Source organism: Oppia nitens, unplaced genomic scaffold (assembly GCF_028296485.1).
Source record: "Oppia nitens isolate AA-2021 unplaced genomic scaffold, nextdenovo-longstitch-racon4-pilon3 scaffold3_pilon_pilon_pilon, whole genome shotgun sequence".
NCBI lineage: Eukaryota > Metazoa > Arthropoda > Arachnida > Sarcoptiformes > Oppiidae > Oppia > Oppia nitens.
The window spans coordinates 277,127-302,500 of record NW_026533221.1 but is presented as its reverse complement, the minus strand read 5'-3'; the positions used below and the strand labels follow the sequence as shown (position 1 = coordinate 302,500).

The window sequence follows — 25,374 nt, the reverse complement described above, 5'->3', positions numbered from 1 at the left end:
AACAACCAGTAGTAGTAATCAATCAATCAATCAATCATTAAATAAAACAATTAATATTTGTTACAATTACAATTAAGTTATTGTTACAAAAAAAAATTAATGTATTTGTAAAATACGGTATTTTTTTTGTTGTTTAATTAATGTAAAAATTTTATGACAATAATTATCTCTCTCTCTCTCTCTCTCTCTCTCTCTCTCTCTCTCTCTCTCTTCAAGTCATTTGGTCACTCTTCGGCACCAATTGTCGGCAGCAATTGGATATGTAGCCCAAGAGGGGCCTGGAGTTGACATTTATATGGTTGAGAGTCAGGCACTGATGTCAATTAAAAGACAAATTGATGAACTGTGTGGTAAACTGGATCACTTAGTGGCGACCATTACAAGTATACCACAAGCTCTAACCCAACCACAACAGTTGAACATTACTTTGTTTCAGCTGTTGTCTCATAATTTAAGCCTATTTAAGACCAATGTGACCGTCGATGGCACCGAACCACTGTTTCAGTGGTCGGGTTGCGAAACACCACCTGATCTGTAATTAGTAATTGCTGTCAATGTGTGTGTGTGTGTGTGTGTGTGTGTATGTGTGTGTGTGTGTGTGTATGTGTGTGTATGTGTGTGTATGTGTGTGTATGTGTGTGTATGTGTGTGTGTGTGTGTGTATGTGTGTGTATGTGTGTGTATGTGTGTGTATGTGTGTGTATGTGTGTGTATGTGTGTGTATGTGTGTGTATGTGTGTGTATGTGTGTGTATGTGTGTGTATGTGTGTGTATGTGTGTGTATGTGTGTGTATTTGTGTGTATGTGTGTGTATGTGTGTGTATGTGTGTGTATGTGTGTGTATGTGTGTGTATATGTTTTGATTAGCTTTTATTAAGTTTTATTATCTGCTAATGATATCAATCAGACGATTAGTCAACTGTTTGTCCATAACATCCGGTGTTCGGTCATTGGATTGGCCGCCGAACTACGTATTTGTCGAACATTGGCCCAGAAAACCAAAGGCCTGTACGATGTTGTCATGGATGAGGGACACTATAAGGAACTGGTCTATCAGCACATGGATCCGCCGGCATCATCAATGACTGAGTCATCGCTGATGCAAATGGGTTTCCCAACCTATATGAACGATAGCCAAACTCAGGCATCGATGTGTGTCTGCCATCTGAACAATGCATGCAATTTCAGTACAACCGGCTATTTGTGTCCGAAATGTCAATCAAAATACTGTGATCTACCGGTCGAGTGTCAGGTTTGTGGCCTAACATTGGTATCGCCGGCACATTTGGCCCGTTCCTATCATCATCATAGTTTCCAGTCGATGTATTCCAAGAGCTAACTGTTCCCGAATCGGCCGATACTACTACTACTACTACTACTCATGAATGCTATGCCTTTAATAAACATCAATCGATAGTAAAAATCAATTAGTGGTGCCGTTTGTGAGGACTGTTCTCAGAAAATCTATTGTATTGATTGCGATCTGTTTATTCACGGAAACACTTCATGTATGTCCCGGTTGTGTCTCAACAACAACAACAACAACAACGGGGGCGATACTAATGGTTATGTATATATCATATATCCCGCGGACAGCTTTACCTAAATTATTTTGTGTGCCAACTGTTGCCCCAAAAAGTTTTTTTTTACCGATTTGTAGTCGGATTTTGTTTTTATAAATAGTTGTTTAAGAAAAAAAAATAATAATAATTTTTCCTTTAGTTTCAAATCAATTTTATAATAATAATTATAAAAAAAAAACTGTATAATTACTATAATAATAACTTACCTTAAAATTACAATACTAATAAAATATGAAATATTTTAATTAAAATAAAAAAAAAACTATTTTTTTCTACTAAATTATAATACAGTATATAAATATTTTTATTAAATAATCATAAAATCATAAATAGGCCTAAATTCTAGTATATATATTAGTGAAAGTTCTGATACTATTTTAGATAATATATAAACTATAAGTTATTATTGCCATTAAGCGCACACATTATACTGTATATCAGATATACAGTACTGTAATATTATTGTTGTTGTTTTTTTTTTAAAAAAAAGTATTATATCTACTATTACTTAAATAAAAGGTACAAAATTTTCGATAGAATTATATTAACTATTTAGTAGTAGTTAGTATATCGAACATTTAGTACTTTATTATATTATGATAAGCAAACCATATGATAATGACAGTCAAAGTGTGTGTGTGTTGTGAGCACTGCTATCAATACAACCACAACAACAACACTGACTGTCTGTGTGTTTAAAAGACAACAATTAATGAGAGATCAATTGATGCGGTAATCAAAACCACCAAACATACATGTCATGGATTACATCGACAACCAATTGACGGTTACTACTGTCGATGATATACCTCAAGTAGTCTTGGAGTACATCCTAAGCTATTTGAGTCCCTATCGACAGCTGATCGACTGTAAACTGGTCTCAAAGACCTGGAGGTCGGCGGTAATCGGTATGTATTCAGTGGGTGGTATAGATAGACCATTAGATATATAATCATTCATTTGATCCATCCATTCGCGAACAGATACTATCCGTAAACTTAAACGCGATTTCATAGCCAGTTTGGTTACACAATCGATCCGATGGTGGCATTTGTCGCCCAGTTCGGGACCATCAATATCGGGCCGCTATTCGCACAGTGCCTGTCTGGTCGGCTCATCTATGTATGTGTTCGGCGGCTGTACTATAGCTAACACAACGTTCAACGATTTATGGCGTTTTGATCTATCGTCGCGTACATGGATTCGGCCGATAGCTACGGGAACTTTTCCGTCGCCGAAAGCCTGCGCATCGATGGCCTATCATAACAACTATTTGATACTATTTGGCGGTTGGACTCATTCCTCTCCCTATCCCATACACCAAGAGTGGCGTATATTCAATCAGATTCACTTGTTTGATACGACTACCTATCGCTGGAGTCTAGTAGTACCCACTGACTCGCATTATTGTCCGGCTATTGCCGGCCATTCGGCCAGTATTATCGGTCACTATATGATTGTTTTTGGCGGTCTGCACAGCGAAGCCAACAATCCGATACCGTTTTTCAGTTCAAACGATGTCTGGATATTGAATTTAGAGACATTTGTTTGGAACAAACAGCCGGTAACGGCATCGCCGAAACCGTTGCCCCGTTATGGCCACTCGCAGGTGGTATTAGATGACCAGCATATACTGATAACTGGTGGTTCGGGCGGACCAAACATGTTGTTCAACGATATTTGGTTGCTATGCATACCCGATGACTGGTCTCAGCAATGGTATTGGCGACCCATTGAAGTGATTCGCAAGGACTCGAATCCTCCTGGGCCGCAAATCAATTTTCATCCCACTTGTAAAGTGAGTCCCGATTATTATTATTATTTATTACCGATAGTTAAATATTAGTTATTAATTGATTATCTCTTTATATATATATATAGATAGCAAACCTATTGGTAGTGTTAAGTCCAGCCCAAAGACTCCGACCAACAAATCAATGTAAAGATCAAAACAATAAGTTACGCAATAATAATAATAAGTCATCATCAGCTGAATCGGGTAGTAGTAGTAGTAGTCGACAGTATTCAGCGGCCAAAGAGTCGGCAGCGGCGGCGGCCAATGATCGGCTAGATTGGCAACAATTGTCTGGTCAGGTACCCACTGCTTCGACATCGACAGCATCGACCTCGATATCGGCATTAGATACGGGAACTATATCTACGGCTGCAGCAGCAGCAGCTGCTGCTTCTGCTGCTGCAAGTGGTAGTGGTTTACAGCAACAGTCGCGTCCGCTATCGCGACGTAATCGTCAGCGACAACTGGAAGGTTTGGATCGAATGGAACTCCGGATACAACAGATGAAAAAGACAATATCGTCGCCGCTTGTCGTCCGAAATACGACCATCAGATCCAGCGAACAGTTAGCCCAGAATCCGATGCAATTGTTTTGTTTGGATATTAGTCAAGTGATCGGTAAAAATATTGCCAAATGGGTTCATAAAAATATATTCGTTACGGACGGACCCGAAGAGGTTATGCTCTATACGTTGGTCGCCGGTAGGGCTGAACTGATAATGTTTGGCGGCATTCAAAAAGATAGAAACTGTCGACAAAATCAGGCGCCGCCTCCCGATAGCAGCGGTGGTGGAGGCGGAGGTATTGGTGGCAATGTTGGCGGCGGCGGACTCAACGATATACCCGATATAGTCTCCAATCAATTGCATATAATAACTGCTAAACGTATTGTTATTTAAGAGAAATTTAACGTTAATTTTATTTTTAATGTTTTTTGTTGTTGTTGTGGTTAACACTTACCGGTAATTGTTTCGGAAACACAATGTATATATGCATATAGTTATTATGTACTGTATATCTACTGTATAMCCCCCCYCCCACTGTACAAYCCCTACACTATYGTACGGTAATTATTGTATGGTATTATCGGTAATATAGCTATAACTGTATAAATATACCGATAATTAATTGTATTATTAATAATGATTATTTTTTTTAAAAAAAAAGTTTTAATTAATTTTATGGTTACTATCCCCCCCCTAATTGCCTAATAATGATTGATATAATTTATTGATTAAATAAATAGGAGTCATATTTTTGTCTAAATTAATGTTTGTTTTTATTTATTTAAAAAAAAAATTGTTTTATCATTAATTATATTTAAAAATTATATTCAAATATTAGTTTATAAATTACAACTATATTATATTATACTGAATAATACAGTATATGTTTTGTATCAGGGTTAAGCAAGTTTTTGGATTTTATGGGGGGGATAGACTGGGGTGAATTTACAATATTTCGAAAAATCTTGGGGGGGGGGGGGAGTATATAGTGGGATATAGACTTTTATTGCATTTTTAAACGGCAATTTGTTTCAAAAATCTAAAATCAAGGGGGGGGGGAGTCAAGAGAAAATTTCCTTTTAAAAACTTAAATTCCCGAACATTCCCATGTAAATTCCATAAAGTTCCCGTAAAAGTTCCCAGGAATATAGGTAAATATTCACAAAATATTTAAAAAAATAAAAATTAATAAAAATTTAAATATTAACAAAATAATAATAATAATAATAATAATAATGTATTTAAAATTTAAAAAATAGTTGATAAAAGCATTAATGATACACTATGAGTTATTTTTAGTATTTTAAGTATTATTTAAAAAATTAAAAATTATTAATAGTTTATAGTTATATATTTTTATTATTTAAATGTTATTTTTATACAAATACTGACTGAATACTAATTATTTAAGTCAATGTTTCTTAAAGTTTTAGTTATATTAATTATAAAATTGAAAATATTTTAACCCCTACCCCACCACCCCTTTACTTAACCGTAGTTTTGTATATACAGTAAATAAGTTACAGTATAATTAAAATAACAATTAATACAAAAGTTATACAAAAAAAAATAATTGAAATAATTATATTCTGATATATAATAGTTATAATCTATTAATAATAATAGATATTTTTAACAAATATTACTTGTATTATAGTTTTAAAAGATTAAAAATTAATAGTAATTAGAAATTTATTTTTTTTAAATAAATTTTTTGAGACAAAACCAGACGCACGATAGACCCGTCGGCAGTATTTGGCCGCAACGGGTTCGCCGGCTGGTCAGCGATATTCCCGATAATGTCTAGAAAGCAATTACATATATATTAAAATATTGTTATTTAATGAAAATCTAACATTAATTTCAATAACTCTCTCTCTCTTTCTCTCTCTCTCTCTCTCTCTCTCTCTCTCTCTCTCTCTCTCTCTCTCTCTCTCTCTCTCTCTCTCTCTCTCTCTCTCTCTCTCTCTCTCTCTCTCTCTCTCTCTCTCTCTCTCTCTCTCTCTCTCTCTCTTTCTTTCTCTATATTTTTATTAACAAATCGCCATATTTATTATATAATAAATATTTAATTTATTAATATGATTTTTATATATAAAAATTATTTTACATATGTTTATGATTTTTATATTTTATAAAAAAGCGTTAATAATTTTAATAAAAAAAAATAACTTAATTTATTTAATATAATTTCTTCATTAACAACAAAAAATTATATATAATTTAATTAAATATTATTCCCGTTGACGGTTATGTCTACTATCTGTTTGATTATCATTTGAATTATAAGCGCCGTTGTCTTCCTGAAGAACATTTCAAATTTCCAAAAAGAAAAGTTCTTAAAAATGGATATTGTATTCAAGTAAAAACATTTATTATATAATATATTTTAAATAATTTTTGTTTAATTATTACATACATACACATACACATACACATACACATACACATACACATACACATACACATACACATACACATACACATACACATACACATACACATACACATACACATACACATACACATACACATACATATTTGATTTTTATAATTAAATTTAACAAAAATTTTTATTTGTTTAATATAACTTATTTTAATAGCCGTCTGCATGTAAAATTGAATTAAAGCAAATTGGAAATGATTACATAGAAATTGCCAAAGGTTGCATTCCAAATAATTTGTATAAATTTAAAATTTGATTAACACAAATAATAATTGTTTCAACTAAAAAAAAAACTTTACATAATTATTGAAATATAATGAATAGAATGAAATAAAAATTTGTTTATTAAAATAAAGTATGTTTTATTATTATTTTTATTACATTAAAATCAAAAACTATAGTTAAATATTAAAATATTTCGTGGTAAATAAAACTTAATTATTATGGTCCTGGCTACGTTTTTTTTGTTGATTTAAACAATCCATATAAAAAAAACATTACACAGCTGGCATAAACTCGCATACAACATTTCGACCGGTCATTTCGCTGTCGCATTGAGCACATCCAACTCGACTAGTAAATGGATAAATTAATTGCATAAATTGTGTCATCTGTATTTTTTGCTGATCTGACAGATTTTTTAACGGATTATTCGACTCATACTCATAAATATTTGCCAGACGATGCCTATTTTATATATATATATAAAAAAATAAAGTTTAATTATTACTATTATATTACAATACTATTTTTTTCAACTAAACCAAATATCCAATAACAAAACTACAGTTAGATTTGTCAGTCAATCGTAAAAGATTTTCAACCGACACCAATAATATCAAAAATACGACCATCATCAATTTGCACTGATTTTGATACCAGTTCACAGCGTTTTATCGCATAATTTATTAGCTAAGAAAATATATAATTGCAAAAACATTAATTTTTTAAAAATTATATAAGAATAGAATTTTTTTTAATTTTTTTTTAATTTTTTTTTAAATATACAAACATTATCATTTAGTTTCAATGGTCGCTTATTGTGTTTGGATCGATAGTAATTAATAGAGTTTAAACATTCCGTATTAAATGATGGATTTGTTTCATCTTTAACCGTCCATTTTTTATTGGGATCGATATAGCCGTACGATTGAACATTATTTATCATGTTAGTATGAACATGATAATTTTTAGCTAAAATATAGTTAGACATTAAAATAAAATTATAATTATATTTAAAAATTAAATATATATATATATATATTTAAATTTAATAAACTTACCAAATACTGCTAAAAATGAAATAATAGTTAAAACTTTCATAAAATAAAACATCGTTTTTTGTGATTTTTTTAAAAATTAATTAAATATTTCTAAGTAAATTTAGTATAATTTTGTTTAATACCAAACTATGATACTGTATATAATTAATTTTCTAACTTAAACATTTTGCATCACTTATTTATACCCTAATTTAATCAAATGATTAGTTTGCTTTTTTTAAGAAAAAATTAATTTTCATTGTCTAGACTCTAGACTATTAAATAATTAAATAAATATTACTTTAATATTTATTAGATAAATAATGATAATTATTTTTTTGTGTAATATATTACAAAATTTATTTGATTAAAACTATTGATATTATTGTATTAATATATATAATTAATTTTAACATATAATTACAATAATCATACTTAATCTTATTTATGAATATATTAAATATATAAAACTATATTATTTTCACGAATTCCTGAAAGGAATACGTATATGCATTCTAAAAGTCTGTCTGTCGGTCTGTCTGTCCCACGAGGACATAGGTTCGAATCCACATTCAGCTACACATTTTTTTGTGATTTTTTTTGTTTTTTTATTTCTTTTATTTTTTAAGTATTTTTTAGAAAAATGGTGTCCAATAATTAGTAAAAATTTTTTTTGATTTTTTTTTGAAATTTTTTTGAGTTTATTATATTAGGAACATAGAGAAAATAGTGTCAAAAACATTTTTTGGTTCTTTTTCTTTTTTAAGTTAAGAAATTCGTATGGAAATGCTTTTGGAGCATTCTCAACTGGTTTTTTGTGTAATATATTACAAAATTTATTTGATTAAAACTATTGATATTATTGTTAATTATGTTTTTCTTAATTTTAACATATAATTACAATATTCATACTTAATCTTATTTATGAATATATTAAATATATACAAATATATAATTTTATTTATAATTAACTAATGTCTACTAAAATGTTTAGTAAATTATTTATTAGATTTAAATTTCTAACTAAAAATTTTGAATTAAAATAATTTATTATATTCATTAACAATTATATATAAATGTTTTTTTAGTTAAATATATTGATTATTATAGATTATTTTAATATATTATATTTAAATAATTTATTTTTAATGTTTTAATTAATTTTTATTATTATATAAATTAAGTTATATATATATACACGTGTATTACATTTTTTAATTAATGTAATAGTAATATATTACTAATATTAGATGATAAGCTAGTTTTGAATTTTTAACTAAAATTTTGAAATATAATAATTTATTAGTAATTTTATTAGCAAATATAATTGTTTAGTAATTTTAATATATTATTTATAAGCTAATTTTATTATTTTGATATATAATCATATTATAAAATATATATATAATATATTTATAATATATATATAATATATTTATAATATATATATAATATATTTATAATATATATATAATATATTTATAATATATATATAATATATTTATAATATATATATAATATATTTATAATATATATATAATATATTTATAATATATATATAATATATTTATAATATATATATAATATATTTATAATATATATATAATATAAATATATATTATTTATAATACTTTTAATAATATATATATATATTCTGTATACACTAGTACAATTAAATATTATTTAAAAAACAAATAAATTAATGTAATCTAATTATTTTATCAATAGATTTTAACTATACAGTACATAATTGAAATCAAACATAAAAACAATAATAATATAAATAATATTACCAAATAATAATACAGTAGTTATAATATTTTATTTAATAATATTTTAATGAAAAAATTATATAAACATTTAAAAACACGGCTGGTCAGCGGCGGCGGAGAAAACGATATTCCCGATAATGTCTAGAAAGCAATTACATATATATTAAAATATTGTTATTTAATGAAAATCTAACATTAATTTCAATAACACTCTCTCTCTCTCTCTTTCTTTCTTTCTTTCTCTCTCTCTCTCTCTCTCTCTCTCTCTCTCTCTCTCTATCTCTATATTTTTATTAACAAATCGCCATATTTATTATATAATAAATATTTAATTTATTAATATGATTTTTATATATAAAAATTATTTTACATATGTTTATGATTTTTATATTTTATAAAAAAGCATTAATAATTTTAATAAAAACCAGTTAAGAATGCTAGAAAGCATTTTCAGAAAAAAAACTTGAATAACATTGAAAACTATTAGTTTTATAATTATAGCAGCTATATAATAACATAAAAATTTAAAAACTGGTTAAATATACATAATATAAATATTGTAATGTATGGTATCAAATGATTCAGTATGACAAAATAAACAACTATAGTCATGTGGGGTATCAAATGATTTAGTATAACAAAATAATAATCTATAATTATACATTTGCCGCTTATACTTATTCTTTTTGTTCCCGTAGATATCAAAATTTAATGCATATTTTTTTATCCTTGTTTTTGATGCTTTCTTCAAATCTATATTTAAAAAAAATTCTTAAAATTTTTTATACTTTTGCCGCCATTTTAAAAAAATTATACTGATAGATTATATCATATTTTTGATACTCTTTACAATTCTAAACGTTAAAATTTTTACCTAATTTTTTTTACTTTAGCCGCCATTTTTTTATGTTCCCGAAGAGATATCAAAATTTTAATGTATTTTTTTATTCTTGTTTTTGATGCTTTATTCAAATCTATACTTAAAAAAAATTTTCTTAAAATTTTTTTTACTTTGGCCGCCATTTTGTCTATGTTCCCGAAGAGATATCAAAATTTTAATTAAACTTTTCAATACATTATTAGTAGTCCTCTAACCGAATCTGAAGTCAGAATTTCAAAATTCGTAAAATGAAATGCTACACACACACACACACACACACACACACAAAAGGCTCGTATAGATTTCAGAAAACAAAACTTTTCAAGTTTTTTTTGAAAATAACTTAATTTATTTAATATAATTTCTTCATTAACAACAAAAAATTATATATAATTTAATTAAATATTATTTTGTAGACATTAGTAGTAGTAGTAGTAGTACTGTAGTAGTGGTGAAAATAAAAAACAACTTATAGCTAACAAACAAAAAAATAAATAAAATGATAAAATTGATATTCAAATCATCAACATTAATGGCATCATCAGCTATGGTGATAATGTTTGTACCGATGATGACCGTAATGGGAGAGTACATCGATGACCAGTTTACACATTTCCCGTACGATTGGGCCGATTTGTTTGCACCGGACGTATTGAAAGCATTTGATTCGGTTATCTATAATTTTAACGATAAAAAAGGTGATATCCAACTATACAATGGATTTAAATACAACAATCCCGTTGACGGTTATGTCTACTATCTGTTTCAATATTATGTCGATTATAAGCGCCGTTGTCTTCCTGAAGAACATTTCAAATTTCTAAAAAAATATATTCTTAAAGATGGCCATTGTATTCAAGTAAAAACATTTATTATATATTTATATGATTTAAAAAAAATAATTTTAATTAAATTATTTTATCTATTACACATACACACGTATACACACACACATACACACATACACACACACACATACACATACACACACATACATACACACACATACACACACACACACACACACACACATACACAAATACACATACACACATACACACACACACATACACATACACACACACACATACACACATACACATACATATACATACATACATACACACACATACACATACACATACATATACATACACACACACATTACACACATTACACAGACTCATATTTGATTTTTATAATTAAATTTACAAAATTTATTTATTTATTTAACATAAACTTATTTTAATAGATTTCTTCATGTAAAATTGAATTAAAACAAATTGAAAGTGGTTATATAGAAATCGCCAAAGGTTGCGAACCAAATCATTTGTATAAAATGACAATTTAATTGTTTTAAATAAAAACTATTAAATAATTGTCAATAGAATGAAATTATTTAGAATGTTTAATAATATAAAAAGTAATTTTTATTACATTAATCTTAAACTTATTTTTTCAAAAAAAAAATAATAGTATAGTTAAATATTAAAATTTTAAGTGTTTAATAAAACTTAATTATGTGGTCTGGCTACGTTCGCTTTAAACAATTCCCATTAACATTACCAGCTGGTGTAAACTCACAAACCACATTTCGACCTCTAGGAGGTTTTGACCGCTGTCTCATTGAGCACATCATCCAACTATCGATTAGTAATATCCCAGACTAATTGAGTAAATTGTTTCATCTGTATTTTTTTGACTGATCTGACAGCGATTTTCTAAACGGATTATTCGAATCATAATCATAAGAAATTATCGTTAGACGATACCTATTTTATTTATAAAAAAAATTTAATTATTACTATAGTATATAATATATATTATATTAAAATTATTAATGTGAGTAGCATTAAGTGGTATCATGATAACTTTTTTGATAAATGTAATAACGTTATTAATGTTTAAAGTTATAATAAATAAAATTATTCATAGATAACCATCATAGATAAATATCATGGTACATTTCATAAATAATAATAATAATTAAAAAATTCTTATATATAATGTTAATCACTGAAAAAGCGAAAAATATATCATATAATATATATATTATACTATATATATATATACTGGAAATATTATATACTATATAACAATACTATTTTTATCTACTAACCAATATCCAATAACAAAACTACACAGTTAGATTTGTCATATAATCGTAAAAGATTTTCACCGATACTAATAAAATCATCAGTACGACCATCATCGATTTTTTTCAAATTTTGATACTTGTTCACAGCGCTTTTTCGCAAAATTTATTAGCTAAGATAAAAATATATAATTAATAAATACATACAATGTATATAATTGGTAAAAACTTAAATTGATTAATTTAATTTTAAAAAAAAAATAATAATATACAAACATTTTCGTCAAGCTTCAATGGTCTCGAATTGTGTGTTTGGATCGATAATATAATTAATAGAATTTTAAACCAATCCATATTAAATGATGGACTTGTTTCATCTATGACCGTCCATTTTTCATTGTGATCAATATAGTCGTACGATTCAACATTATTTATCATGCTATAGTATGAACATGATAATTTTTAGCTAAAATATAGTTAAGACATTAAAATAAAATTATAATTATATTTAAAAATTAAATATATATATATATATATTTAAATTTAATAAACTTACCAAATATTGCTAAAAATGAAATAATAGTTAAAACTTTCATAAAATAAAACATCGTTTTTTGTGATTTTTTTAAAAAATTAATTAAATATTTCTAAGTAAATTTAGTATAATTTTTTAATACCAAACTATGATACTGTATATAATTAATTAGCTAACTTAAACATTTTGCATCACTTATTTATACCCTAATTTAATCAAATGATTAGTTTGCTTTTTTTAAGAAAAAATTAATTTTCATTGTCTAGACTCTAGACTATTAAATAATTAAATAAATATTACTTTAATATTTATTAGATAAATAATGATAATTAAATATTTTGTAATATATTACAAAATTTATTTGATTAAAACTATTGATATTATTGTTAATTATGTTTTTCTTAATTTTAACATATAATTACAATAATCATACTTAATCTTATTTATGAATATATTAAATATATAAAACTATATTATTTTATTTATAATTAACTAATGTCTACTAAAATGTTTAGTAAATTATTTAATAGATTTAAATTTCTAACTAAAAATTTTGAATTAAAATAATTTATTATATTCATTAACAATTATATATATAATAAATGTTTTTTTTAGTTAAATATATTGATTATTATAGATTATTTTAATATATTATATTTAAATAATTTTTTAAAATTTTTTTAATTAATTAATTTTATAATATAAATTAAGTTAGATATATCTACACGTGTATTACATTTTTTTAATTAATGTAATAGTAATATATTACTAATATTAGATGATAAGCTAGTTTTGAATTTTTAACTAAAATATAATAATTTATTAGTAATTTTATTAGCAAATATAATTGTTTAGTAATTTTAATATATTATTTATTAGCTAATTTTATTATTTTGAAATATAATATAATATAAAAATAATATATATATTATTTATAATACATTTAATAATATACAGTATACTGTATACACTGGCACAATTAAATATTTTTTAAAATTAATCTAATCTAATTATTTTATCAATTGATTTTAACTATACAGTACATAATTAAAATCAAACATAAAAAAAACAATAATAATATAAATAATATTACCAAATAATAATACAGTAGTTATAATATTTTAATAAAAAAAATTTATATAAACATTTGCTTAATAAACATAATAATAAAATTATTATATTTTAAATTAACTATTTGTCAAAAAGGCAGTAATCATTTTACAATTTAATTAGAAGTTTAAGATAAATAATTTTTTTTAATTTGTTTTATAAAATATAATTTATTTTAATTTAAATTTAATTATTTCAATGAAGAGAAAGAGATAGTGAGTGAGTGAGTGTGAGTGTGTGTGTGTGAGAGAGAGAGATAGAGATAGTTATAGTTATTGTCATAAAATTTTTACATTAATTTTTTTTTGTAACAATAACTTAATTTACAGTATATTTGAATTAGTTATACAAACAAATATTAATTGTTTTATTTAATGATTGATTGATTGATTACTACTACTACTGGTTGTTGTTGTAGTTGTTGTTGAGACACAACCGGGACATACATGAAGTGTTTCGTGAATAAACAGATCGCAATCAATACAATAAATTTGCGAACAGCCCTCACATACGGCACCACTAATTGATTTACTATCGATTTGTTTATTACAGGCATAGCATTCATGAGTAGTAGTAGTAGTCTTATCGCCATCCGATTCGGGAACAGTTAGCTCCTGGAATACATCGACTGGAAACAGATGATGATAGGAACGGGCCAAATGTGCCGGCGATACTAGGGTTAGGCCACAAACCTGACACTCGACCGGTAGATCACAATATTTTGATTGACATTTCGGACACAAATAGCCGGTTGTACTGAAATTGCATGTATTGTTCAGATGGCATACACACATCGATGCCTGAGTTTGGCCATCGTTCATATAGGTTGGGAAACCCATTTGCATGAGCGATGACTCGGTCATTGATGATGCCGGCGGATCCATGTGCTGATAGACCAGTTCCTTATAGTGTCCCTCATCCATGACAACATCGTACAGGCCTTTAGTTTTCTGGGCCAATGTTCGACAAATACGTAGTTCGGCGGCCAATCCAATGACCGAACACCGGATGTTATGGACAAACAGTTGACTAATAGTCTGATTGATATCATTTGGATCGCATGTCGTCAAACTGCCCATCAATACGAGTACTTCTTTGCTGGTGTGGGCCGGCATATGTCTGGTGTGATTCATAAACACAAAAAAACAATTACCTATACATTCAATACTCAAATCAATTGAATCACTGGATCTAATCAATTGATTCACTGAATCTAATCAATTGAATCACTGGATCTAATCAATTGATCACTGAATCCAACCAATCAATTGAATCACTGGATCTAATCAATTGAATCACTGGATCTAATCAATTGAATCACTGGATCTAATCAATTGATCACTGAATCCAACCAATCAATTGAATCACTGGATCTAATCAATCAATTGAATCACTGGATCTAATCAATTGATCACTGAATCCAACCAATCAATTGAATCACTGGATCTAATCAATTGATCACTGAATCCAACCAATCAATTGAATCACTGGATCTAATCAATCAAATTCAATCCAATCAATACCTTAGTATCTTCATTGACATTTCGAGCGCATTCTGAAGAGATGGTTCGCCAATACAAGACATATCATTCAACCGTCGGATGGCATCCAAATGCTGGCGAACATTGGCACTCAAATCGCTTAGTTTTTCGGCTCTTTTATTTCGGGTAACAATCAGTCCTAAATGGCTGATCGGGTTTTGATCGATAAATTCATTGATAAACATTTCCAATATTTTTGTCGTACATTTCAGCCGATTTGGTCGCAAATCTATTTGATTCATCGATGAAGACATGTCTACAACGATAAACAGGTGTCTCATCTGGCGGTCAATAATAATAATACAATACAAAGAGATAATCAATGGTCAGTCAATCAAATCAGCACAAAAAAAGCCGAACCATTCCGAGCCGTAGATTCTTTTTGTTGGCCAGTCGTCGGCGTTTGGCTTTGTTCACCATATCGGCGACCATCGGTTCGATGAGTCCGTCGGCTGTCTCTTTGATTGCTTCCCTATAGAAGTAGAAGACATTATTCATTATTACCACAAAACAGAAGTTTAGTTTTCAAAGACAATCAATCAATCAATCAGATCAATACATACCATGTCTTTTCGTATTCAGTTTCCCAACGATAGCCACCTTTGCCATCATCGTCGGCGTCCATATTGTTGTTGTTGTTGTTGCTGATGATGATGACTAATATTTGTGGCCAATAATAATAATAATTATTATTATCACAACTAACTGATCCCAACAATAATTGATTGATTGATTTGTTGTTTTATAATTTATAACATATTAATAGTCAATATATGCAAACACTAGATGACAGTCAATGCATAATAAATACAGTGTATTGTACTGTAAAAAAAACTTTTTCATTATAAACAAAACCAAAACAATAATATGGCCGCAACACACAATGATATCCGTATTAACTAAAAAAAACTGTTTCAGTGAAAACAAAACCAAAATATTGGATAATTTAAGCAAATTTATTAATAGATGTCTTATAGCTATCAGTTTAAGCATTAATACAATGATATCATTGTATTAATGTGTAAATGCATTATGTAGTCAATGAATAGACAAAATACACATTTTTTCAACAATTTTTTTTTTTAATCAAAACTAATATTATAATTAGTATATTTTATTTATATATAGTAATAACACTTTTAAAATAAAATATACTAATTATAATATTAGTTTTGATTAAAAAAACAAATGTTGAAAAAATGTGTATTTTGTCTATTCATTGACTAATAATAGCTGTTAAATCCGAAATAAATCCACAAACTTTATATATTAAATTATATTATTAGATAAAAATTACATAATAAAAAATATTTAAATACTCATGTAATTTTTATTATCAATTATAAATTTTTAAAAAAAATGAATATTAATATTATTTTTTTTATTATCTATTATTATTTTTTTTTAAATGGTCTCATTATCTTAAGCGATAAGATAGTTGCCTAACACACTATTGTTATTATTAACATTAAAAAAAATTACGGATCTTTGATCATAACGTGGCGGCCATTATTGTTTTGGTTTTGTTTATAATGAAATAGTTTTTTTATAAGCATTGAATTGATTTCGCAATCGATTTATTTATAGTAGACGTAAACAAAACAAATGTGTGAATGACTTATGCATTGCATTCAATCATTGGCTGAAAACTTATCAATCAATCAATCAATGATTTTTTAATTGTAACCACCGATGAACTGATCCATAGATGAACTAATCCATTGATGAACTGATCCATTGATAAACTGATCCATTGATGAACAGATCCATTGATGAACTGATCCATTGATGAACTGATCCATTGATGAACTGATCCATTGATGCCAACTGATCCCAAACAACAACAACAACAACAACAACAACAACAATGAGTTCATTCAGTCTTAAGGCAATTATTATAGCCATAACCAGCGCTATTATCCTAGTTTTGTATCCAAATATCTTGAATTATAACTTTAATTTGTTGAACAACTTTCTGGTGGCCAAAGATACTGATGAACTGGTGGTCGGCAATAGTGTCGCTAAAAATTGTTTAGAAATGGACGAAATTTTGTTAACCCCGGATGAATTGGCCCGATATGACGGATCCAGTGATTCCCGTGGACTATATCTGGCATTTTTGGGTATCGTTTACGATGTGTCCTCCGGTTCCCAACACTACAAACCGGGCGGCAGTTATGCATTTTTTGCCGGCAAAGACGCCACCCGAGCCTACATTACCGGCGATTTTAGCCAAGCGGGTCTTAGCGACGATCTGACCAGTGGTGTCGATGTCCAAAGTTTTGACGGCATCCGGACATGGATTGATTTGTATGAAAAAGATTATCGTCGAGTGGGTAGACTTGTCGGCAGATATTATGACCAGTTTGGCTGTCCGACCGATGCCCGCCAATGGGTTAGCCAACAGATTCATCGATCGGATCAGCTGAAAGAACAGGAACAAGATTTGCTTCTAGTGTTCCCATTGTGTAACTCGGAATGGAGTGGTCAGACCAATAGCGGCCGAGTTTGGTGCAGTCGCCAGAGTGGCGGTTACGATCGCCAATGGATTGGTGTTCCCCGTCAGCTGTTTATGACCGATAAGAAACAGTATAGATGTGCCTGCGTTCGGGATAGTGGACCGCCAACCGAACCGGCTATTGTCTATGAGGAGGAGGAGGACTCATCATCATCGGTGGTGGCCAACAACGATCATAATCAAAACGTCGGTGACCTGAATAATCCGCTATTGAAATCGTACGATGGATGCGATCCCAAGTCATCCGAGTGTAAAATTAGTGATTAAATTAATTATTTTTTTTTTTAAATAAAAACATTTACCCCTAAAAAACATCCCAACAATACTCTTGTCATTTAAAAAAAAACAAAAAAAACATTGTTTTCAAATACCGTAATCAAAAAACTTCATAAACATATTAATAGCCCATTATTTTTTACGGTACTTACGGTAAAATAAAATACTGTAAAATCTATTATTATTATTATTATTAAATATGTATATAAAAATCTATATTTTAAAGAAAAACATACAAATTTTAACATAACTTATATATAAATTTATTAAAAAAACAACAAAAAATTTGTTATTTATTTTTATAATAATATACTAATGATAATTGATTTGTTAGACAACTTATGGGTCTCTGGTTAATGATATGTGTAATAATTAAATGAGAATTAATAGAAAACAATATTATTATTATTTTTTAATCATTGATTTATTTTGAAAATAATTGCTAAATTAAAAACATAAAATTGATTCAATATATAGGCTATATATATATAATAATAATAATTACTATACATTTGTTTGTAAATTACAATTTACAGTACATATAGATTGTGTTTATGTGTATATATATATAAGTTACATAATATAAGTTATATATAATAATAAAAATTTATACAATTTTAATTAAGAAATTATTAATTTGATTTATTTAAATAATATATGTTTTATTATTTTGACTTATATTCAAGTGTATATATATACTGTATATATAATATATAATAATAATAATAAATATTATTAGCAATTAATTAATTAATAAAAAAAACCTATATATATATATATATAATAGGAATGAAAAATATCAATCAAAATCAAGTTTTAAATTTTAAAAAATCAATTGAAAATAACAAAACCAAACAAAAATTACAGTTTGTTAGCAAAAAAACTATTAAAGACAACAACAAAAAAAATAGATACAAATAATTACAATTAAATTATTGTTTGTTTTCTCTCTCTCTCTCTCTCTCTCTCTCTCTCTCAAAAAAATGTATCTAAAATAGTAGTGTATTATTAATAATAATAGTTAATCAATAGTTTAGTTGATTTGTTTGTTTGTTTGTTGGTTTTAACGATCAAACGGGCGAAATGGTAACATTGATACCCAGATTGCCGTTATCGGCAAACAACTGTGCAATATGTGTATCAAATACTAGACAATCTGATGTATTGATAGCCGACTGTACGCCTTCGTGTATGGATCGTGGTGTGGCCTCCCATGTCAGGCGACGTTTGTGGCCATTCAATTCCAGCCGATAAATGAATTGGTCGGCCTGTTTATGGGAGCCGATTAGTTGGACGACGGCAAAAAATTGTTGATGTCCGTGAAATTTTTCCTGTTTTTCCAGTACTAGCATAAAATGATGGGAATAGCACGACTGTATCATTACCCAGTCGACAGCGCCCGACAGGTTGATATCGGTAGCCAAAAATACGATGTCTTCACCTTGGAGTGTGGTTATACTTTTGTGGTTAGTCATCAAATGGGTCATTACGTCCTCGATGGGACCCTGCCATTTACAACTGCTCCCTATATATCCACAAAAAAAATAAAATTAAAAAAATAGTTTAAATATTACATATAAATATATAATTTATTTAACATATATTTTGTTTGTTTGTTTGATTGTTTTGGGGCTTGAATTTGAATTGAAAGAAAAAAATTTGGGTCAATATATATATACTGTACTGTATATATTTGATACATTGTGTATTTAAATGCTATTAAAATAAACTAAATAAGTGAAAAAAAAGTAAAATTATATGTAGACTACTATTACTTAACTAGTATTTTAACTAAACTAAGCGCCAGTTAGTGTATATGAATGAATCATCACTATTGATGTGCTAATTATGATTAGTTTCAATAATTATTATTACTATTTATTTATTTTTTTAAATAAAATTTTTTTAGTTATTATGTTTTATTTGTTGGTAAAAAATCAATCTATTAATATGTATACGGTATATAAAAATAATTTGTTGAAACTATTTTCAATTGAAATTACACGATTAATATACCTTAAAGCTATATAATATATCCAGCAGTAATAATACAGTAATAATAATAATAATTGAAAAAAATATGTATCCAATTATTATGTATAAATTATTGATGATATGTTATAATGATTTATAAAAACAAAAATAAATATAAATAGATATACGGCATAGATATTTAATATATATATATATATATATATACTGTATAAGGACATAATAGTGGCCACTTTAGTGACCAGTAAAACAATGGTGACAACCCCCCTCCCTGAGTAAATAAAATAATATAATCTATATATATATATATATATAACTATATAAAAATAAATTGATATAAATAAAAAGAGTGAGGGTGGGGAGGGGGTTAACACACACACATATATAGATTACGGGCCAATAATGGCTAATAGTGCGCACAAACGGTTAGGTTAGTGGCCATCACATACATACATACATATATATAGATTACTGGCCAATAGTGCGGACAAACGGTTAGGTTAGTGGCCATCACACACACACACATACCGTTTGTGACTATACAGACCTAGCGGGGGAAAGGGGTATAGGTATACCAGTAGTATATGATATACAGTACAAAATGATATATATATATAAATAGGTGGGTTTACACACACAAAACACACACATAGATTCAGACCAATAGCGGTGGCGGCGGCGGCCGGCAGCAACAGTTGGCCACTCACTGCCGCCACCACCAATTGGTCCGCCAATTAGTCTATCACCGACCTGGACATGGACACGAATACGGCTTGTATTCGCATGAATCTTCGTGTTCGGTCTTATCGTTGCAGACCAGATGAGCGCCGCAACCGTTCAGCTGAAACTTGCACGGAAACATCATCGACGAGGCCAACTTTTCCATTTGCAAGTTGCGGATATTGTTGCCGATAGGTACCCGACAAGTGGGACAGCAGGTAATCTTTTGGCGACATTGGGCACAAACCAGATGACCGTTTTGGCACTGGAGTATCGGCGGCAATACATAATCAAAACAAACGGGACACTCGAACAAAGCGGTCAGTTCGTTGTTGACGGTGGCCAACGATGACTGATTACTACCACCGCTCATAGCGGACAGTCCTCCGCCACCACCGCCGCCACCCGTACTATCATTAGACGATATAGACGACGATGACGACGGGTTTATGGCCACTGTTGGACTAATACGACGTTTGTTGACAACAGATGATAGGCCGGCGGCCAACGATGAGTCCAATTTTCGGGGGACTTTCGGGTCCATTATTTTTGATGATAATGTTTTAATTAGTCAGTGATTGTTGTTGAAGACAATCGATGGCACACTTTGTTGTTGTTGTTGTTGTTGTGGATCAACAACAATAAGACCTAATAATAGTCATTCAATTTGTTTTGTTTTGTTATTTAATTGAAGAAAATATTAATACAATTAAATGATAAATAAATTGTTATTAAAAACTATTGATTTTGATTTACACTATAGTTTAGTAGTCTATGTGTTGTTGTTGTTGTTATTAAATACTATTAATACTAATAATAATATTAATAATAAACAATGCATTGAAACACTAGTTTATTGTACACTAAATGATATGCAATAAGTATTGATGTCTATATTTATAATACACTGTATATATTATAATGCGATCCACAAAATAAATATATTTAATACATATATATATATATATATATACTAATAATTAATTAGTAATAATATTAATACAAATAATATGATAATATATGTGATTTGAGATATTATTTTGAGATTTTTTTTAGTCCAAAAAACAACTCATTCATGTAAACTATGGTAATGTGTATACACTGTATGTAAATATACTATAAAATGCATTCACTTTATCGAAAATAATAACTAAAGTCTTGATTTATATGGAAAACTTAGTATTTAATTTAATTTTTAATTTTTTTTGTTTAATTTATTATTTTTTGTTTTTGTTAATAATTTTTTTTAATTAATTTTATATAAACTAAATGTATATATATAAAAAGTATTATTTTAATAACTAATTAATACTAATTTAATTGAAAATAATTAAACTTTAGTAGTTTAAATTAAATAGACAATTGTATTTTTTTTTAAAAATTAACAAAATTTCTATTTAATAATTATTTGTCATCAATTGATTGTAATTTATAAATAAAATTATTAAAAAAAATTACAATTTATTAATTTATACTGTTTTATTTTATCGAAAACATAAATAGATAAAAATAAAATAAAAATTAATTAGTGATGCCTAATGTTTTTTTTATAACCACATTTTGTATCATTATTATTTTTTTTTTAATAATTAGATTACTGTATTTACATGTAATAATTAGTTTCTGTATAATATATATACATTTAAAATTTTTAAAAAAAATTAAATAATACCATAAAAATTTTTAGACTACTTATAGCATTGATTATATTTTGTACAGTAAAGTGTAATGATATTACAGTACATTGTATTTGCATTTAGTATTTGTGTAAACACTGTACACAAACACATTATATACACACATAAAACAAATACATATATACAGTATATACAGTGTGTATTCAAATATAAAGTGCAACGCATAAGTACATAGTGTATGAGTTAGTGAGAGGGTTGCGTTCAATGCCATCAATTGTTACGCTACTTATAATCACACCTCTATCTATATATATTACTGTTGTAGCTTATTGTTTAGTATTTTAGCTAGGATAATTATAATAATTATATATATATATATTAAATTAAACATTGTACATTATTTAAAATAAAAAATAATAAAAATAATTTTACGATTATCGTGATGTGTGAACATTTTTAACTTTTAATTTTGTTTTTTTTTTTGAAAAAACTTATTATTTTATTTGTTAAGTTTTATTACTGTACTGTATATACAGTATAATTTTTTTTGTACAGTATATACTGTAGATTTTTAGTGTAACATTATATGTGAAAATTTTATATATTTTTAAAAAATATTATTATTTATACATGCTAAATATATATATTTTCACATATATTTACAGTTGATTATTTTTTTTGTTTTTATTATCATGGTTATTTAATAATTATAATAATAATAATAATAAACTGTTAATTAATTAATTAATTAATTAAACAATTAATAATATATATAAAAATTTATTGGATATATTCTGTTATTTTTTATCAAACAATTAAATATTAATTATAATTAAATAATATTTAAAAAATTAAAAAATAAAAATCAATTAATTGTATATCAATTATGGCATTAGATATTAGACTAAAAAAAGTTAATAAAGTCTACTTCGATGGCGTAAGTCTTTAAAAAAAAATTTAAAAATTAATTAATAGACTAATTATTATTATGTGATTATTAATAATTAATTATAGGATGAACTGTCCGGAGTGGTTGTCTTCGAGTGCAAGTCCGAGTGCCGTCACGAAGGTATTGTACTATCAGTCGATGGATCAGTTAATATGCAGCTGAGCTCGAAAAATGTCGGCATCTTCGAGGCCTTCTATAATAGTGTCAAAGTAATCAATCAGCGTTTTAGTTGATCCACACTATGATATCATATCTTTAATTGGTTTTTATTATTATTATTAACAAACAGCCGGTACCGCTGATCAGCTACGGTATAGAGATTGCCAAAAGTGGTAAACTACCCGTCGGTAAGACAGAGATACCGTTTGAGTTGCCATTGAAAGCCAAAACCAATCGACAACTGTATGAGACATATCACGGAGTGTTCATTACTATACAGGTATTGATTGGGACGGGTGGGGGTAGGAGGGGAGGGTGGGGAACGACATTAATCTATCTAATCGTTCCCCCAATATATTGATTGATTGGTGACATCCTATTGTCTTTGGATTTTTTAGTATCTAATCCGATGCGAACTAAGACGAACAATGCTCAGCAAAGATCTGCAAAAAAGTGTGGAATTTATTGTCGAATATCGGCCGCCGTTGCAGATAATGAAGCCATTCGTGTCCAAAGCGGTCAACTTTTTGATAACACCCGACTCGTTGCAAAACATCAAAGACGTAATACATTTAATATACAATTGGGGTTTCAATTGGGGGTTTCAATTGGGGGTTTCAATTAGGGGTTTCAATTGGGGGTTTCAATTGGGGGTTTCAATTGGGGTTTCAATTGGTGTTTAAATTGGGGTTTCAATTGTGGTTTCAATTGGGGTTTCTATTGGGGTTTCTATTGGGGTTTCAATTGGGGTTTCAATTGGGGTTTCAATTGGAGTTTCAATTGGGGTTTCAATTGGGGGTTTCAATTGGGGTTTCAATTGGGGTTTCAATTGGGGTTTCAATTGGGGTTTCAATTGGGGTTTCAATTGGGGTTTCAATTGAGGTTTCAATTGGGGTTTCAATTAATTGAAATTTTATTGTTTCGCAGAAATCAAAGATTCCTCGATTCCGTATCAGTGGTCAATTGGATGCAACCGTTTGCAAGATTACCGATCCATTTACTGGCGAACTGTGCGTCGAACAGTGCGAAGCCGTCATCCGAAGTATTGAACTACAGTTGGTTCGGGTGGAGACCTGCGGCTGTGCTGAAGGATACGCCCGCGACGGTAGATATCTCTAAGATTTAATGATTGATTTGATCCATACTGTTGTTTCATTATGTTATCGATTAAATGGTCTCTCACTCACCCACTCACTCACTCGTTAGCCACCGAAATCCAAAACATACAGATTGGTGAAGGAAACGTATGCCGAGGAGTGGTTATACCTATTTATATGGTATTTCCCCGATTGTTTACCTGTCCATCGTTGACTACGACAAACTTTAAAATTGGTAAGTAACCCGGGGGAGGGTGGGGGGGTTAATGTAAATTATAAAAAAATTGTAATATAATTTTTGTGTTTTATTTTTTATTTTTTTTTAATATGAAATTATAGACTTTGAAGTTAATATTGTGATAATCCTTGAAAATAATCATTTAATTAGCGAAAACTTTCCCATAAAAATTGTCCGCTACTGTGATGATTGAAAACATCAAAAAAATATTAAAAATAATTTAATTTAATTTACAATTAAATATATAGTTTATTAGTCTTAAT

At 28.0% G+C, this 25,374-nt stretch overlaps 7 protein-coding genes and 1 pseudogene across 7 annotated transcripts; 6 read left to right on the top strand and 2 right to left on the bottom strand.

The window, feature by feature from the left end:
- LOC128958935 (general transcription factor IIH subunit 2-like) overlaps positions 1-4 on the top strand; it is a 2,089-nt pseudogene extending 2,085 nt beyond the window's left edge.
- A 291-nt stretch (positions 5-295) lies between these two features.
- On the top strand, positions 296-1,339 carry LOC128958934 (general transcription factor IIH subunit 2-like protein). The gene is made up of 2 exons (XM_054304899.1): positions 296-534; positions 916-1,339. The coding sequence occupies exons 1-2, from the start codon at positions 296-298 to the stop codon at positions 1,337-1,339; spliced, it is 663 nt and encodes a 220-aa protein (XP_054160874.1).
- Positions 1,340-2,201: 862 nt separating this feature from the next.
- LOC128957505 (F-box only protein 42-like) lies at positions 2,202-4,409 on the top strand. The gene is made up of 3 exons (XM_054303272.1): positions 2,202-2,491; positions 2,567-3,381; positions 3,465-4,409. Exons 1-3 carry the CDS (start codon positions 2,344-2,346, stop codon positions 4,275-4,277), a joined length of 1,776 nt encoding a protein of 591 aa, XP_054159247.1. The 5' UTR covers positions 2,202-2,343; the 3' UTR covers positions 4,278-4,409.
- A 6,253-nt stretch (positions 4,410-10,662) lies between these two features.
- On the top strand, positions 10,663-11,595 carry LOC128958933 (uncharacterized). The gene is made up of 2 exons (XM_054304898.1): positions 10,663-11,103; positions 11,497-11,595. Exons 1-2 carry the CDS (start codon positions 10,744-10,746, stop codon positions 11,593-11,595), a joined length of 459 nt encoding a protein of 152 aa, XP_054160873.1. The 5' UTR covers positions 10,663-10,743.
- Positions 11,596-14,199: 2,604 nt separating this feature from the next.
- LOC128957470 (general transcription factor IIH subunit 2-like) lies at positions 14,200-16,307 on the bottom strand. The gene is made up of 4 exons (XM_054303236.1): positions 16,089-16,307; positions 15,886-15,997; positions 15,508-15,806; positions 14,200-15,103 (listed from the first exon to the last, which is right to left on the bottom strand). The coding sequence occupies exons 1-4, from the start codon at positions 16,148-16,150 to the stop codon at positions 14,356-14,358; spliced, it is 1,221 nt and encodes a 406-aa protein (XP_054159211.1). The 5' UTR covers positions 16,151-16,307; the 3' UTR covers positions 14,200-14,355.
- A 783-nt stretch (positions 16,308-17,090) lies between these two features.
- Positions 17,091-18,445, top strand: LOC128957282 (neuferricin-like). The gene has a single exon (XM_054303018.1). The coding sequence runs from the start codon at positions 17,393-17,395 to the stop codon at positions 18,308-18,310; it is 918 nt and encodes a 305-aa protein (XP_054158993.1). The 5' UTR covers positions 17,091-17,392; the 3' UTR covers positions 18,311-18,445.
- Positions 18,446-19,272: 827 nt separating this feature from the next.
- On the bottom strand, positions 19,273-21,730 carry LOC128958851 (E3 ubiquitin-protein ligase SIAH1A-like). The gene is made up of 2 exons (XM_054304801.1): positions 21,062-21,730; positions 19,273-19,844 (listed from the first exon to the last, which is right to left on the bottom strand). Exons 1-2 carry the CDS (start codon positions 21,573-21,575, stop codon positions 19,390-19,392), a joined length of 969 nt encoding a protein of 322 aa, XP_054160776.1. The 5' UTR covers positions 21,576-21,730; the 3' UTR covers positions 19,273-19,389.
- A 1,821-nt stretch (positions 21,731-23,551) lies between these two features.
- LOC128958932 (vacuolar protein sorting-associated protein 26C-like) lies at positions 23,552-25,304 on the top strand. The gene is made up of 7 exons (XM_054304897.1): positions 23,552-23,605; positions 23,683-23,826; positions 23,907-24,056; positions 24,175-24,339; positions 24,704-24,881; positions 24,983-25,108; positions 25,213-25,304. Exons 1-7 carry the CDS (start codon positions 23,555-23,557, stop codon positions 25,302-25,304), a joined length of 906 nt encoding a protein of 301 aa, XP_054160872.1. The 5' UTR covers positions 23,552-23,554.
- Positions 25,305-25,374: the final 70 nt, after the last annotated feature.